Below are 16,577 nucleotides of genomic sequence, written 5' to 3' on the forward strand. Positions count from 1 at the left end.
CCCTTTTTCTTCTTTTTTTAAAAGAAATCTTTTGGATCCGTTTTCACATGTGCCAGGTGGTTGTCTGCAGACAATCTGCGACCCTGTGAAATCTCCTATTCCCTCTTCTTCCTTTCCTCCCATATTCCATGAGCTCTTCTGCCACTAGCACTGCATTTGGAATAGTATCTATTGTGTGGGTGGTGAAACGATGGAAAGTTATTTTTGTTCTAATTATGAGAACTGTTTTATGGAGTGGGGGAGGAGAGGCAGATCAGAGACACGCAACGAGGATGCTCCGAAAAGGCGTTACTAAGGTTACTAGAAAGAGGACGGCAGGTGATATTCAGGCGGGGTTTTTTCTAAAACAAAACATTTTCAAACGACGGGCGTGGGCGTAGTGTGAGCAGTGCCACACGACAGTAGATGACGGGCTCCCGAAGGGAAGGAAAAAATTGAGGGCTGCAACTTGAGATAGCAGGGAGCCTCTGCTTCCCCTCCCGGACCTGTTCTCCGTCTTCTTTGTTTCCCGGGGCTGGTTCTGGCGTAGCACAAGGTCGCCGCGCCCGAGTACGGTGTTATTTAAATGTGACACGCGGCCGAGCCAGCCCGGAAGCAGCGGCCAATCGGGATCCGTAGGAAGAGGCGGGGAGCAGGCTGCGGCGGCTGTCTCTGTGGCGAGGCTGCGCGGCCGGCGCGAACCAGACGGGCCCTGCAGCGGCTCACTGAGGCCGGGGTCGTCGCTGCAGCCTCCGGGAAAAAGGAAGAGGACTCTGCAGGGCGTACTTGGCAGAGCAGGGAGGAGGGAAGTGGTGTGTGATAAGAACCTTGAGTGTAGCCGGGGTTGGGGAGAAGGACCTCCAAACTTGTTCCTCTTTTGCTGTTAGTTGATTACTTTTTTTTTTCTTGGTAGGTTCTAGAGACACCCGGCGTCTCTTCTCGAAATTCTCTCGGCCCTTGTCAGTCGATTCGTAGCCCGAAGTGAGTGAGAGCTTCTTAGTGCAGTCACTGATTTTTGATGGGTATGGGAAGAAGGAAGATGCCAGAGAAAAAGGGGGAGGGGGAGCAAGGATAGGAGGTGGTGTCGCGGGTTATGGGAACAACATGACTTTAGTAGTAGTCAGCATTTACAGGATTTTTACCGTACTGGACTCTGTTCTAAAACTCTATATGCTGTAGCTTATTTAACGTCCTATCCTATGAGACCGGTACTCTTATTAGCCTCATTATATAGAAGGGGAAACTGAGGCTCAGGTTAAGGAACATGCACAACGAAAGACATGAAAATTTCAGAGCCAGGATTTGTACTCTGGTAGGCTGATGCCAGAGTATTTCTCTAAGCTCCACACAATGGTTGACTCCCATCAAGATGTAAAGAAAATGACATAAAGGGTGAGAAGCCGGTGTGGCTTGAATAGATGGAATAAGACAGCTGGAGCAAGGAGTTGACATGATAAAGGGTGTGAGATCTGCAGGTGTTGACAGATGTAAGGGAGGCTAGAGTTGGAACTGTGGCCTTCTAACCTTTATCTCTAACCTGGGCTAGGACCTTCCTCTCTAGAATTCTGGGGGACAGGGAAGAGGGTGTACACCCACACACCTAAGTTTGAAAAAGTTCACAGACTTTATTCAGGGTAGCCAGGACTAGGGCTGTCATACCTTGTCTTAGGTCCAGTGCATTAAAGTTTAGGGAGTTCTTTCCTCATTTTCCTGCTGCACTTGTAAATATTACAGTTTAAAATTTTTGATAGGTTGTTTGACCGGGACTAGTTCCTTGTAGCCATATGATTTGCCTATGACATCAAAAGTCAAATCATCCTCTGATTCCCCATTAACATGTGTCCCAAATTCAATATAATGCTGCAGCCAGAGGCTTCCAACACAACGGAGTGACAACTGAGCTCTGTCAGTATTTCTAAGAATTTCAGTTAAAAATATGAGCTGGAACAAGATAAAGTTAACTAGGCCAAAGAGCAAGGTTGTTTACTTTGTGGAAACTAGGTTTAAAAGAAAAAGGAAATCTCAACATATGTTGAAAAAAAAGATAGGAAAGTTTTAATGACTTGATAGTGACTGTTCACAAATACAGTGAATCTAATGGAATATAATCATGTTAACATATTCCAGAGGCAGTTTAGAGTAGTTGAAATCATGAGCTTAAGAATCAGGTAGTTCAGTTTAGCCGTTTATTTACTCTATAGTTGATTTACTTTGTTTGTCCTTGATTTCTTCATCTGTAAAATGGAGATCATAGTTCCTAACTTGCAGAAGTGGAAGCAGTGTTTGTTAAGGACCTGCCATAACATCTGGGACAAAGTTGATAAATACAACTGTTAGTACTCCGAGTCAGAAGTGAAGCATTGCTGAACTTGTGAGCAATCAGACAGCAACTTCTAGATTTCATTTTCAATGAGAATGTCAAAGAGTAGCCTCCTGGTAATTAAGGTGTAAAGTGTTGATTCATTTCTGAAAGTTTAGTCTGTTATTTCAAAGTGAGTGAAAGTTTTAGATGCTGGATAGCCCATGAATGGTGATATACCCACCATGATCCTTTACAATTATTATGGCTTTTCAAGATAACTTATTTTTGAACTATTCTGTTTCCCGAACTATGGGCAACTTAAGTTCTAAGTAACTGACATTATGATCCTTTACAGATGCATGGTCATGGAGGCTATGACTCAGATTTTAGTGATGATGAACATGGTGGAGAATCTAACAAAAGGAAAAAAAGGTAAGTAATTTTTTATTGATTTGTGTTTCATATCCTTTCTAGATTGCAATGAGGTATAAATAAATAATACTGAAAGTTTTTGGATTGTGTTTGCATGTGAAGACAACAATGCTCTACTGAATGAATTTTCGTTTATTAAACTAGAATTAATTGACTTGAGAATTTGAGAACATTTAGGTGAAAAATAAGAAAATAGTGTTTATGCTGTGAAGGGATTTATGGGAAGGGAAGTGGGGGAAAAGGGGAATCAATGAAAACTCTTGGATTTCTCTCTTGCATCTATTTTTCATTCAGCTATTAAGGATTTTACTTGCAAACGTCATAGTGAAGAGAAGGGACTTGGTTGGTGGTCCCTTTGCAAGTATGTGACTTCAAAGTGAGGTTAACATGGAGAGTGATATTGTGATATGGTGCATTTTTATGGTTTTGTAAATGAGCAGTCTGAGTGCTCAAAGGAAGGAGCTCATGGAAATTTTTATTGAATTAGAAGGGGCAAGAACTGTCAGCAAATAAAGCCTGGGCCTTATAAGGAGGTCGCACCTTGATGTTGCTGTGTGAAGGGACATTGTTTTCAGCTTTTAGTGTTTAGAAACTGATTTTATCTGTTAACTTAGGAGTGGTTAACTGATTCATATTAACCAAACTTAGAAAAATTGCTATATTATTTCACACCGAGAGCAATATATTGGGTATACTAAATGGGACTGAACATTTTTGTTGGGTACTCCGTCTTCATGGATGACCAAAAGAACAGAAATAATGACAATAAATTATATTGTATGGTTCTTTACATTTTCAAGATTTTTCATTCAAAAATATTACATTGTCAGACTAGAATTAGAGCAAATCTAGTTGAAAAGTTTCTAATCTAGGGTTCTACCTATCTTCAGAACTAGGGCTGATTATCTGTAGTCTGTCTCACTTATAATCCACCCTTATTTTTTTATATTATTGATTACCAAAAGCTTCATTATCTCTACAAATGGGAAAATTGTGGCACGAAGAGATTAAGTAACTTAAATTTACTTAAGGTTAAGATAGTGCATGGCAGAGTCCAGGTTTGGATACCAGAACGTGGGTGATCTGACACCAGAATCCATTTATTTGTTAGTTTCACTTTCTCCATTTTATAAATAATAAAGTTAAGATAGTAATTAAGCTACTTAAGGAGACATAAAATGTCTCATTAAAGATCTGTGAGTCTTTTTTAAGTTAAGACTTGAATTTTTAAAAACCTGTTCCTGTTACGAAAATATGAAGAAACAGGAAACATCCTTTGAGGAAAAATGAGCTCTTTTAATAATTTTTCTTCTTCACAAACCAGGACAGTTGAAGATGATTTATTGCTCAAAAAGCCATTTCAGAAAGAAAAACATGGAAAAGTGGCCCATAAACAAGTTGCAGCAGAATTGCTGGATAGGTATGTACTTTAGTGTAAATTACTTTTTTTCAGTTTAAGATGTTTTTATAAACTCAGGGACTTGGGGATTTAATTCTGTTAATTAGAATATAGACATTTGAATTTGCTTAAAATTTATCTTTTTACAGGGAAGAAGCAAGAAATAGAAGGTTTCACCTTATAGCTATGGATGCTGTATCCTTTTTATATCTCTAGATTTTTTTAATAAAATATTTTAAAATCTACTTTTTTATTTCATAAAATCTTGTGAAGTCAGGTAGACCTATATTATATTTTTAAAGGTAACTGTTTATTGATATGTAACCTTGTCATTTATACTTTTGAGTACAATTTTCTTTTTTTAATACATAAGGAGGACTCAGAAACAAAAATAATAAAACATATTACTAATGATCTATGAATAGGTTTAGAAAGTCCATGAACCTGCAGATATTTTTCCAACTTATTTTTGCCAAGCTGTCAACATTTCTCATTTTAATACTGGTCTTATCTTTAGTCTCATTTTAACTCTTACTCTCTTACTGCTTGGTTCTTGGCTGTTTAAGGTCTTTGTAAAACTTGTATCTAGAAGTATACGTGTTTGTGGTCTGTCCTCAGGCCTCATTCATCTTTCAGGCGTGCCTTGGGGCTGTCGTTAAGTTATATCTTGCTTCTCTATTATAGCCCTGTCTCATCTCAGCTTTTTGGTAAGGCTGTGGCTCGTTACACTGACTGCTGCCACTGGCCATCCATATTACTATTGGGAATATTGGAGAATGAAAGAGAAGACGAACAAGACCTGACATGTTTCTGGGTATTTATTACTATAGTCAGGATTAAGAGAAGGGGACAATGGCAGTTAGATACATCCCCTAACTGTTGACATCTGTTTTACTTTGTTACCATTTCCTAATCCTTTGCTTTAAGTTATAGAAATTCTCTTACCACCAATTTATTCTTCTTATCTTCTAACTCAATAGCTTAACTTTCCCATGGATCTCATCTGTCACTTGTTCCTTTGGCATTTCAGCATCTCTTGTGCCTTCTATGACACCACTTATTTGGGGGTGTTGGGGTATCTAGTCACAGACTGATGAGGGTGAAAGTGTAGGTCCCTTTTTCTGGCATGGGTGGAGGTGGGGCCATGGTTATTTCTAGAATTTTTCACTGGAGTAGCGTAGGTATTGTCTCTAAGTTACCTGTCTTGTTGGGGTGCCCTCTGTCTTGGTTATTCAGTTAGAGAGAGCAGGCTTTGTTGGGACTTTCCTTGTCTGTGCTTGTTGGCATTTTCAGCTTGCCAGCTTCTTCATTTTCAAGTCTGAATTTATGAGTCAAAAAGAAAACCCGGAGAGCTAACCACCATGTGTAACCATGGGTCTTGAGCTCCCTAGCTGTTATGCCTTCATCTCCTCACCTTTCAGGATCTTCGTATATTTGTTTTAGATACAATTTCCAAGGTTTTTAGTTGTCCTTAGTGGGAAGAACAGGGAGAAGTACACCTTTGTCTACTCTAGTTTCCTGGAAGCAAGGTCCCATTCAGCGCCTGTTTTTGTAAATAAAGCTTTATTGGCACATAACTGTGCTTATTCATTGAGGTGTTATCTGTGCCTACTTTTCATGCTAAAATGACAGAGCTAAGCTGTTGTGACAGGTGCCATATTGCCTGCATATTGACTATTGACAGAAAGAATTTGTTAATCGAAAAGATTGAAGTGACTTGCCATGGACATATGACCAGTTAGAGATAGACCAAGAGCTAGAAAGGATGCAAATCTCTGGATATCTAGCTTTTCTCTTTTTTCCTTTTCTGAAAGGTTAACTGGTTTGTTGCCAGTCTTGGAAGTATCGTATTATGGCTCAATATTCCGTTAGAACGTACTGTGATGAATTAAGTCATTATTTATCTTTGATATAGTAGGGTATAGTCAGGCAGTACTGTGGATGAGGTCAGTTCTGTTATTTGCATGTCCAGCTCTGGAGAGAATACTGTTCAGCTTTTCAAAACAAAAAGTAAGATGCTCATATATCTTGTTATATTGCATTAAAAATAAACATGACTGAATTCTTTTTTTTAAAGATTTTATTTATTTATCTGACAGACAGAGATCACAGGTAGGCAGAGAGGCAAGCAGAGAGAGACGAGAAAGCAGGCTCCCTGCTGAGCAGAGAGCCCAATGCGGGGCTCGATCCCAGGACCCTGGGATCATGACCTTAGTCGAAGGCAGAGGCTTTAACCCACCGAGCCACCCAGGCGCCCCTGAATTCTTAAATATTAAAAGAAAGTATTAAAAAAGAACATCTGAGTTCTTATATTCATAGGTTTTTGAAAGCCTAATGTTAGGATTTAATACTATAAAAGTTGTATCTTCTATTTTAGAGGCTTTATCATTACTGGAATAATTAAATTATATGTTAAGATAATAAAAGGTAAATTATACTTCTTTCTTTATTTATTTTTTAAAGATTTTATTTATTTATTTGTCAGAGTTAGAGAGAGAGAGCACAAGCAGGCAGAGTGGCAGGCAGAGGCAGAGAGAGAAGCAGGCTCCCTGCTGAGCAAGGAGCCCCATGTGGGACTTGATCCCAGGACGCTGGGATCATGACCTGCACTGAAGGCAACAGCTTAACCAACTGAGCCACCCGGGTGTCCCAAATTATACTCCTTTAAATTTTAGACACTATAACTTTTCATATTATGATTAAAGTGAATATTGCTGTGAATCTGTGTGTATTTCAACAATAGAAGCTCTCTTTCTCCCCAGGTAGAACTATATTTTATCACAAGAGTAGTATATGCTTGAAAAATGTTAAAAACAATAGGAACAGTATTAGGTAGAAGGTGAAAGCCCCTCTGCTCTACAGTATTGACTCCTAACAGTTAATATTTACCCTTTTAGATATATTTTTAAAAAGATTTATTTATTTCAGAGAAAGAGAGAGCATGTGAGTGGGGGGAGGGGCAAAGCAAGAGAGGGAGACGAGCAAACTGCACTGGTCATGGAGCCCCACATGGGGCTCAGTCCCAGGACACTGAGATTGTGATCTGAACTGAAACCAGGAATTGGATGTTCAACTGATTGAGCCAGGTGCCCCCTTTTAGATATTTTTTTAATTCATAAGCATATATAGTAGGTTTTGCATATTAAAAAAACTAAGTAGATTTATACTGTTTTTCTTTACTTACTCATTTATCATAGACACAGAACAACTCCTAAGCAAATCAAATCCTTAATTTCTTGCATTTCAGTATCAAAGGCACACAAAATTTGTAAATGACTATATTTTATACTATGGTGGCAAAAAAGAAGACTTCCGGCGATTGGGGTAAGTGTCATGAAGTTCACATAGAACGGGAAGAAAGTGTGGATGTCTTTAAAGACTCACAGCTACCGTGTCTTCAGATTCTGTCCTTCTCTCCAGCTTTCCATTCCAGTTTCCATATAATATCCTGAAGTGGAGAGGCTATCCATAACTTCTTGCCAAGTATCTCATCATGAACCCCATTTCTCTGGCATTTGGCCTCAGGTAGCCTGCTAAGCCAGGTCTGCACTTGGTGATAACAGGTTATGTGACGAACGCTCATGTGCCTGATTATGCAGTAAATTTAAAAAAAAATTTTTGAACAAGGATCTTTGAAATAATTTATTTTTTAGACCTCAGTGTTTGGGATTAGTTTTTAAAAAAAGGTAGGGCAAACAGGAAAAAACCCAACTCTTTCCTATATTTGAGGCTCTTCTATCAGAGCCTCTTGGTTGTGTGTGGGTTTTTTTCCCCTGACTTAATAATTTTCTGAGTTTGGTAAAGCCTTAAAAAACTTTGTATGATCTCATCTACCCCAGATTTATCTCCCCCTCTCAATTTAGCCTGTTTTCCCCAACAATCCTTGTTCTTCCCCCAAACTGTTAGCATCTTAAAATATCATTCCCTCCCCCCATTCTCTTCTGCCCTTACTCAGTCTCTCTAGGAAGCTATAGTAAAATGAGGTATAGAAAACTCTTTACACAGTTTTCAAATGTGATGAAAATGGGGTTATTGACTTTTTTAGATAAAACTTGCTTTCATTATTTTTCCCTTTCCACTTAGTGTTTATTCAAGTTTATTCAGGTTCCTCCTCCTGCCTTTGGTGATTTAGCATCATCTGTATAATTGAAGCCAGCACCATGGGTGAATGGATGCCTTATCCATTTAACTTGCTTCTGGAGCAGCATTCTTTATAAGTGTCTTTTGAAAATATGGAATTCTTTCTCTTTTTTTAAGATTTATTATTTTATTTGAGACATAGAGAGAGAGGGAGAGAGAGGAGGAGCAGGGAGGAGAAGAAGCAAGGAGCCTGATGCATGGCTCAATCCCAGGATGCTGGGACCATGACCTGAGCAGAAGGCAGATGCTTAACAGACCCAGCCACCCAGGTGCCTCAATATAGAAATTGTTTTTATAAGTATATGTACATTCACACGTAAAACTATCTTTATCTTCATGTATTTTTTCTCAAGTGCTAAAAAAACCTCACAGAACTGTTTAACCTCCTAAATTTGACCAATTTTGTGTTTATGTGTAATTGGAATAGTTTTATTTTCCAGGGAAAATGACAAGACAGACATGGATGTTATACGAGAAAATCATAGATTCTTATGGAATGAGGAGGATGAAATGGACATGAATTGGTAATTTTTGCCGTCTAAGATGTAATGCATGAATTGCTTTAGTCCCGTCTCTCCTGCTGTTTCCACGTCTTACATTCAGCCCCGGCATGGAGGAGTTCTGAATGGAGGACATAAAAACATGCCTAGTATTGAGTCTGATTTGGTTCTTTTGGTCATTTTTAGCAGTTTTAACTGACTTCTCATTGCTTGACTTTGTCTTGAAAAGAAAATATATTACACTTTTACCGTATTGTTTGTCGTCCTGTAATATGGTTTTTAAAAATTTTTAAAAATATTTTGGGGAAAAAGTAATACCTGAAAGTGGTTTTAAAAATGTAAACATTGCAAAACGTGAAAAAGAGTAAGGCTCCTCTCCTCTGACTGTCAATCTTCCTGTTTCCTTCCCCGAGAGAGCCACTATTAATAGTTAATGTTCAGGTATTCTATGCACATGTAAGTAATAGGCCTCTTTTAAAACATTAATATTTATATTATATGTGTTGTTTATTTGACATTGCTTTCACGTGGCAGACTGTGGTTGAATTTCTAAATGTAAAAGATTTATGTTTTTTTACGGATCTAGGGAGAAGAAACTTGCAAAGAAATACTATGATAAATTATTCAAGGAATACTGCATAGCAGATCTCAGTAGATACAAAGAAAATAAGGTATGCCTTCCAAATATTTATAGAAAGTTCTTATTTAAGTACCGTATTACTTTTTATTATACTATCACACCCCATATTATTCTTTTAAAGGTGCTAAATGAGCTAGGTTGCCCTGCATCTATGAAGTGTCATTTGGACAGTTTAACTTCTGCAGCTATGAAATTTACAAAGGGCACCTTAGTCAAGGGTGCTTTGTGAGCTGAGGCATGAATAGTCTGAAATTAAACACAAGTGGCTACTGGATCCTGTTTCATCCTAACTCTGGCCTAGAGCCTCTACTGATTATAATGAATGATTTGACACTGCAGAATGATGTCTTGTTTCACAGATGATGTTTGAAATTGATAGGCTTTTTTTTTTTTTTAAATAAATTACCATCTATAAAGAGGCAGATGTACATCTTCTTTTATACCAATGTCTGTGCTAGTAGAATTAACTCTTATCAGTGCTATTTTGTAATGGCAGATTTCCATTCCTGCTTTACATTAGTTACTTTAGTTGATAGTAAAGTGATTTTTATTTCTATCTCAAATTTCACATTCACAGCTAGAGAAAGTAACCTGGAACAGATTATCTCAGTTTGAAATAGGGGAGGGAATGTTGCATAAATCTATGTTTTGGATAGTGTACATTCATATTAAGACAGAGAATCTATTTTAAAAGTTTTTTTAGATTTATTTATTATAAGAATTTCTTTTTCATTTAATTAGTTAAATCTCGAACCATGATTTGTTTCATATTTTTTCCATAATGCTTTTAATATGTGGGTTGCTTCACAATATTCTTATAGATAAGAGTGTCCAGTTTTACAACCTTGTTTACAAACCCATCCCAAAGACTTCCTTGGTTTCTTAAGAGCCATCTCTCCTCTCTGTACTAGTTATTGATCACAACAAATCCAAAAGGCACCACAGCAATTGGAGTTACTTGAAGTTACTACACTGCAAGTCAAGTATGAAATACAAATCTTTCTAGGAACATAATAAACCAGCTTTTTCTATGCTAGCTTATTTGTTGATTGCTGTTCAGTATTTATTAAGGACTGTGAATTAAAACATGACTGCCCTTCAAAAAAATCCCTATAATTTAGTTGAGAGGAGGAAGTACACATAAAACAATAACCAAGTATTTATATTCTCCATTTGAAAACCATATATTATTGGAGATCATACTTTAAAGAGGATAATCTTGAAACAAATTACATTTTCCTATTAGAACATGATGAGTAGTTAGATATGAGGGTAAATCTAAGTAAGAAATCAGAAATAGGAAACGTGGAGTGAGGCAGGTTTTTTTTGTTTTGTTTTGTTTTTAAGGCCCGATTTTTAGGGGTAGTTTTTAAGTTCACAGCAAAATTGAGGGGAGGGTACAAAGATTTCCCATATGCCCTTTACCCCATATATATGAGCGGTATCTTTTCTAAGGTAAAGATGACTATTTTTTTTGGCACACCATGTTTGAGTTAAGAATAGTGCCTTTGATTTCCTTGCTAGGATGCATTTTCTCATAATTTTATTTATACAAAGACAGTGTTTTACTCACTTGTAGTTAATCAGCTCCTTGCTGATTAACCAGTGCCTAATTAGTGCCTAACCAGTGATTAATCAGTGCTGATTATCCAGTGCCTATTACTTGGGGCATTTTTAGTGAATTCCAGCCTCTGTCCCATACACCTGTTCCCTTCCTTACTACTTCTTCCCTTTCATCATTGAGAATTTGGTTGGATTGTTGAATCAGTTAGGATTAGAACCTGCTGCAAGGACTGAAGCACTCCTGAGTAACTGACTTAAATGAGCTAGAAGTTTATTTTTCTTCTGCATAGAAGTCCAAGTAGATGGTCTTGGAGCTTCGTGTTTTCAGGAAGTTAGGATCCATCTGTCTTACTGCTTGCATGTGTGATCTCTCTGTGCTAGCGGGTAGAGTAAGAGAAGGAGGCTTAGCACCAAATCCTGAGTAATTCCAGTGTTTAATCCAACCTATCAGCAGGAAAATGTATGTTGGGCAAGAATATAAAAACACATTGAGGCAAAACCTCTATACAATCTTAAACTAGTAGGACATACTATGTTTGTTTTATTTCTTATCCCCCTGTAAGATTATAACTTTCCTGATAATAGACACTATTTTAATAATCATCTTATATCTTCAGCAGAGTGCCAAGCCCAGTAAGTAGTTGCTTAATAATTATTTGTTGAATAGATTAATGAGTGGAAGGAAAAGTTGAGAAACTATTGCTGTACACATTTGTCTGTGCTTCAGTGGGCATCCCAACATATATGTTGGATGGCAGGCAATCTTAACATACATAAATGGGCTTAAAAGTAGAATAAAACAGAGTTATTTTGAACGTTTTATTTTTTTTCTAGGCTGGGGAGGGAGGTTTTTTTTTGGATTTTAATCAGAGTATTTTCAAATATTTGAGCCCCTAGTTGCATTTAAACTATAAAATTGCCTAATTCAAATAATAAGTGATAAAAATAGACAAAGTTAACCAGGCATTGAACAGTTCATCTGAATTATCTCTCATAATACAACAACCTATTAGACTGGGGTTTTTATACATAAAAAGAAAGTAGACTGAGAAGTTAAGAGACTTTTCAAGGCCACAGAGCTTAATTAATGAATGGTAGAGCTTCTGTTGGGTCTGCATGATTCTAGAACTGAGCTTTTAACCATTATAGTAAACTGAATAGAAAAATGAAATCATTTATTAAAACTACAGAAAATTAGCCCATGAATATGAAAGATCTCAAAAAGGCAGTGAAGAAAAATTATTTTTAGCCAAAAGAACAGTTATGTTTAGGAATCCGGAGGAAAGTTTAGGGCTCCAAAGGGTCCCCTTTCTCTTTTCTCTTCATTACTTTGCCAGTGGGGAAAGAGCCATACATGAATCAATGATTGTGGTTGTTTTCCAATAAAACGTCATAAAAAAGGCAGCAGGCCATGGTTTACTAATCCCTAGGATACTATGTACCAGGTACTATTCTAAATACTTTGTGCTTATTATCCCACTCAAACTTCTTAATCCAAAGAAGTAGGTATTGTATTTTCTCTACATTACATATGAGGAAGCTGAGGCACAAGAACATTAAATACCTCGTCCAGTATTATAAAGCCATTAAGTGGTGCAGCTAAGATGTAAATCCAGACAATCCAACTCTTTTGAACTATAGTATATTGCCTCTTTGCTGTATCATATCCTCTTTTTTTTCTGTCAGTGTCATAAAACAAGATAAATATTTTTTATTAATTTAGGTATCTTGTGGCCTAGCACCTGTACCTTTTAATAGGTAGTTTAAAAGTAAATAAGATTAATTCCTTAATAGGGAAGTTGGTAATTATTCAAATTTTTTTTTAAACACCTGGAATCCTATAAGGAGGAAAAAAAAATCTCTCACAATGAGAATTATGTTTGCTTCTTTTTTTTTTTTAACTTTTTATTTTAATCACCCTGTGTTCATCACAAGTGCACTTCTAATCTGCATCACCTGTTTCACCGCCCCCGTCCGGCCCCCAACCTCCCTGCTGGTAACTATCAGTTCTCTATAGTTAAGAGTCTGTCTTTTGGTTTGTCTTTCTCTTTTTTTTTTTTTCCCTTTGCTCATCTGTTTTGATTCTTAAATTCCACATGTGAGGGAAATCATATGGTATTTTTCTTTCTTTGACTGACTTATTTCACTTAGCATTATACTCTAGCTCCTTCCATGTTGTTGCAAATGGCAAGATTTCATTTTTTGTAGCTAAATAATACTCCATTTTATGAAGAAGAGGTCCTGTAGTGCCCTGTAGTTTAGTGTCACCTGTTCTCCAGGGCTTGGTGCTTCTGGGAGTGTCTCCAATGTATACTACACGCATTCTGCTTTTGTGTCCTGACCACTTTGTCCTTCAGGCCAGTCATCTGCGAAGGTTCTCTTTGCCTGTCATAGGCAGTGTTTTAACTAGGTGGGCTCTGGTCTGCTTGTGAAATGAGACCTGTCACTGCCACTACTAGAACCAAGGCTTGCAAGACTGCTGGGTAGGGAGACATGGTGTGGAAGGGATTTGGGCTAGTTGTCTCGGGGGAGAGGGCCCCCTGTGCTGGGATGGAGGCAAATGTGTCTGGGAAGCAGGGCTTCTCTGGAGCGTGGAGGCCAGCAGGATTTTGTGTGAGCAAGTTAGGTAGTGAGTGTCAGCCCTGTGCTGGTTTCCACAGGTGGCCCTGTGTTTATGCTGAGGGGCAGGGGAGGGAAATGGTGCTGGCCAGTTTCTTTATCCCCAGAGGGGTCTTTCTGTGAACACTGCCTTCGTGGGACATGCTCAGAGATGAGCAGCTAATTTCTGCACCCTGTTCCCCACGCACTCTTCAGATCACTGTTTCTATGCTGTGTGTCCATGGGGTGTTTGCCCTGTCTTTGGTCCAAGAGTGGCCCCGGTGTCCTCTATGTTTAGATGTATATACAATTTCAATAGTGTTTAAATTTATGCTGGTATAAATGTAATTTTTTTCTCATAGTTTGGATTTAGGTGGCGAGTAGAAAAAGAAGTAATTTCAGGAAAAGGTAATTCTTTTTTTAAAGTTTTACTTTTTGGGCGCCTGGGTGGCTCAGTGGGTTAAGCCTCTGTCTTTGACTCAGGTCATGGTCTCAGGGTCCTGGGATTGAGCCCCACATTGGACTCTCTGCTAGGCAGGGAGCCTGCTTCCCCTTCTCTCTCTGCCTGCCTCTCTGCCTACTTGTGATCTCTCTCTCTGTGTCAAATAAATAAAATCTTAAAGTTTTACTTTTTTTTAAGATAAGGTTTTTTGTTATTGAATTGAAGTCATTGAGTAAGATTATTTCTCATGTATACAATAAATGGTTATCTATATAAGTAAAATTAGAGACAGTATATTCATGATTTATGACTAGCAAAGGTCAAAATATAATGCTTTAGTGATGTTTACCTTTAAATTTTTGCTTTTAGAACATTCAATGGAGATTAAGTAGAAAATATTTAAAGAGTTAAAGGAAACTAATAAAGGATGAATACTTGAGTTTTTACTTTTATCAACTTTTGAGATAATGAGTAGGTATTACTGTATTCAGTCTAATCACGTTTTGAATGTAGAGATTAAATATCACTTTGAACTAATAGAATTTTTGAACAGGCTAGTTCTTACTTTGGGATGTCATTGAGATTAACCCTGAATATTTAGTCTTATGGCAAAAGATCAAACATTTGGTAGGCAATCAATAAATGCTTTTTCTGTGCATTGTTGTAATCTACTCATAAATCTCTGAAAAATTAATGTCTCTGTACTGTCTCATGATATAAAAGCTCTTTATTCATAATTGCATTTTAAAGTGTTAATGCTTCTGAAAACTACATAAGAGCATTTAGGAAATAATTTTAAACTAATAACTTAAAGAACTTTTAAACTGAAAATAAAGGTTGTACTTTAAAATGATTAAACATTGATGCCATCATTGTGGATCATTTACATCTTCCATGAATTGGGTATATGAGTGAAGTCTAAAACTCGATCCACAATAAAAAAAAAATTAAGGAGTAGGAATTTTTTTTTTTTTTTTTTTTTAGATGAAGGATCAGCCCTGAAGATACTCTAAAGGAGAAGGAAAAAGAACAAATTTAAAGCTAGTTTTAAGGGTGCCTGGGTAGCTCAGTCATTCAGCGTCTGCCTTCAACTCAGGTCATGATCTCAGGGTCCTGGGATCAAGCCCTGCGTCTGGCTCTCTGCTCAGCAGGAAGCCTCCTTCTCCCTCTCCCACTTCCCCCTGCTTGTATTCCCTCTCTCCCTCTCTCTCTTTCTCTGTCAAATAAATAAGTAAAATCTTTTTAAAAATAAAGCTAGTTTTAACTTTTCTTAGTATGACAGTTTAGTTTGTGTTTTTATCCAAACAATGAAAAATTATGAAATGTCTCACAGTTTTAAAATTTTGTACTTTTATTAAAATGGAATTTTCAGGTGATGGTAAGTAATGCTGCCTTTGAAAAAATTGATGAGCATTCTTTAAGTTCCTATAACTGAAAAAAGAGATAAGTTGGTAAGAGAAAGCTATTGCTCTGATTTAGAATTATTCTTTTGTTGTTGTTGTTACTGAACATGCACAGATTTCATGAACTATTCATTTGGAATGAGTAAAAAAATGCCAATTTAGAAAAGTTATAGGCTGTTTGGACTGATAATTTTCAAAATTCATTTCGATAATTTCTTTTTTATAAAAACTTTAGATTGTTTCTGTTGGTGCAAATTATTGAGATAAAAATTCTTTTTTGTTTGTGCAAATACAAGGTTCATCTGCTGTGAAAGTAAATAGTTGTTGAGTAGTTTATTTTTTTTTTGAGGATATCAGTGTTAGTCCTTTTTTACAGAATGGTTTAATGCAAATACAGTGAACGTGATAATGTGCTGTTGATTTTAGTGTCAGGTAACTCTTAAACTTAGAGCATTGGGTTTGATTACTTAGTCTACTTCATCTCAGAGTGCTTCCATTTTAAAATATGCTTTAAGTGCCATTTTATGCTGGTACTTAAAATAGAAGCCATAATGTTAATACTTAAAATAAGAATTTTAATAAATTTAAAAATTATTATTAAATATTAAAAAGGATTCACCCAGGTGTAAATACGTGTACTATGGAAATGTATTTATTCTTTTAGGGTATTATTGAGTTTATTTTTTTAGTATTTCCATTTTCTAAAGTGTAAGATTTCCTAATCAGGGAGTTGCTGAAACCCTGATCTGTACAGTATATCAATCTCTTGAGCAAGAATTCTGTGATTTATTTTTTTTAATAACCTTTTCTTCACCTCTTTGATCTAATACTTTATATACATTTGTTAAGTATACTATAGTTATTATGCTCAGTTATTTTTTTAATCCTGACTACCTAGAACTAAGAATTTATGTATGTAAAGAGCAAATTTTAGGAGTAATTCCAGATAGTACAGATAAACATTGTCACCAACTGTCATAGCTAATATTCCTTTCTTTATTGCAGGCCAGTTTTTCTGTGGAAATAAATGTTGTGATAAAAAAGATGACTTGAAGAGTTGGGAAGTTAATTTTGGTTATATTGAGCATGGTGAAAAGAGAAATGCACTTGTTAAATTAAGTAAGTTGACTTCAGGTGGAATATAATTGATTTCTTCAAAGTTTATCTAGTAATTTAGAT

At 36.7% G+C, this 16,577-nt stretch overlaps 1 protein-coding gene across 5 annotated transcripts in view; it reads left to right on the forward strand.

Annotated features, from left to right (window-relative positions):
- Positions 1-618: 618 nt before the first annotated feature.
- LOC116854357 (protein FRA10AC1) overlaps positions 619-16,577 on the forward strand; it is a 34,898-nt gene continuing 18,939 nt past the window's right edge. For 3 of the 5 annotated variants that reach the window (XR_004380152.1, XM_032836151.1, XM_032836166.1), the window contains exons 1-10: positions 620-791; positions 893-960; positions 2,637-2,713; positions 4,038-4,133; positions 4,262-4,307; positions 7,360-7,436; positions 8,693-8,776; positions 9,339-9,423; positions 13,916-13,961; positions 16,404-16,517. Coding sequence is in view for 4 of the 5 variants with exons in the window: in XM_032836151.1 (XP_032692042.1) it covers positions 2,637-2,713; positions 4,038-4,133; positions 4,262-4,307; positions 7,360-7,436; positions 8,693-8,776; positions 9,339-9,423; positions 13,916-13,961; positions 16,404-16,517 (625 nt within the window). In the remaining variant the exon portion in view is untranslated. Of the gene's footprint in view, positions 792-892; positions 961-1,206; positions 1,372-2,636; positions 2,714-4,037; positions 4,134-4,261; positions 4,308-7,359; positions 7,437-8,692; positions 8,777-9,338; positions 9,424-13,915; positions 13,962-16,403; positions 16,518-16,577 lie in introns of those variants that run through there. The other 2 variants (XM_032836154.1, XM_032836160.1) reach the window with 2 other exon arrangements.

This window comes from Lontra canadensis, unplaced genomic scaffold (genome assembly GCF_010015895.1).
Source record: "Lontra canadensis isolate GAN:19392208 unplaced genomic scaffold, GSC_riverotter_1.0 scaffold3, whole genome shotgun sequence".
Lineage (NCBI taxonomy): Eukaryota > Metazoa > Chordata > Mammalia > Carnivora > Mustelidae > Lontra > Lontra canadensis.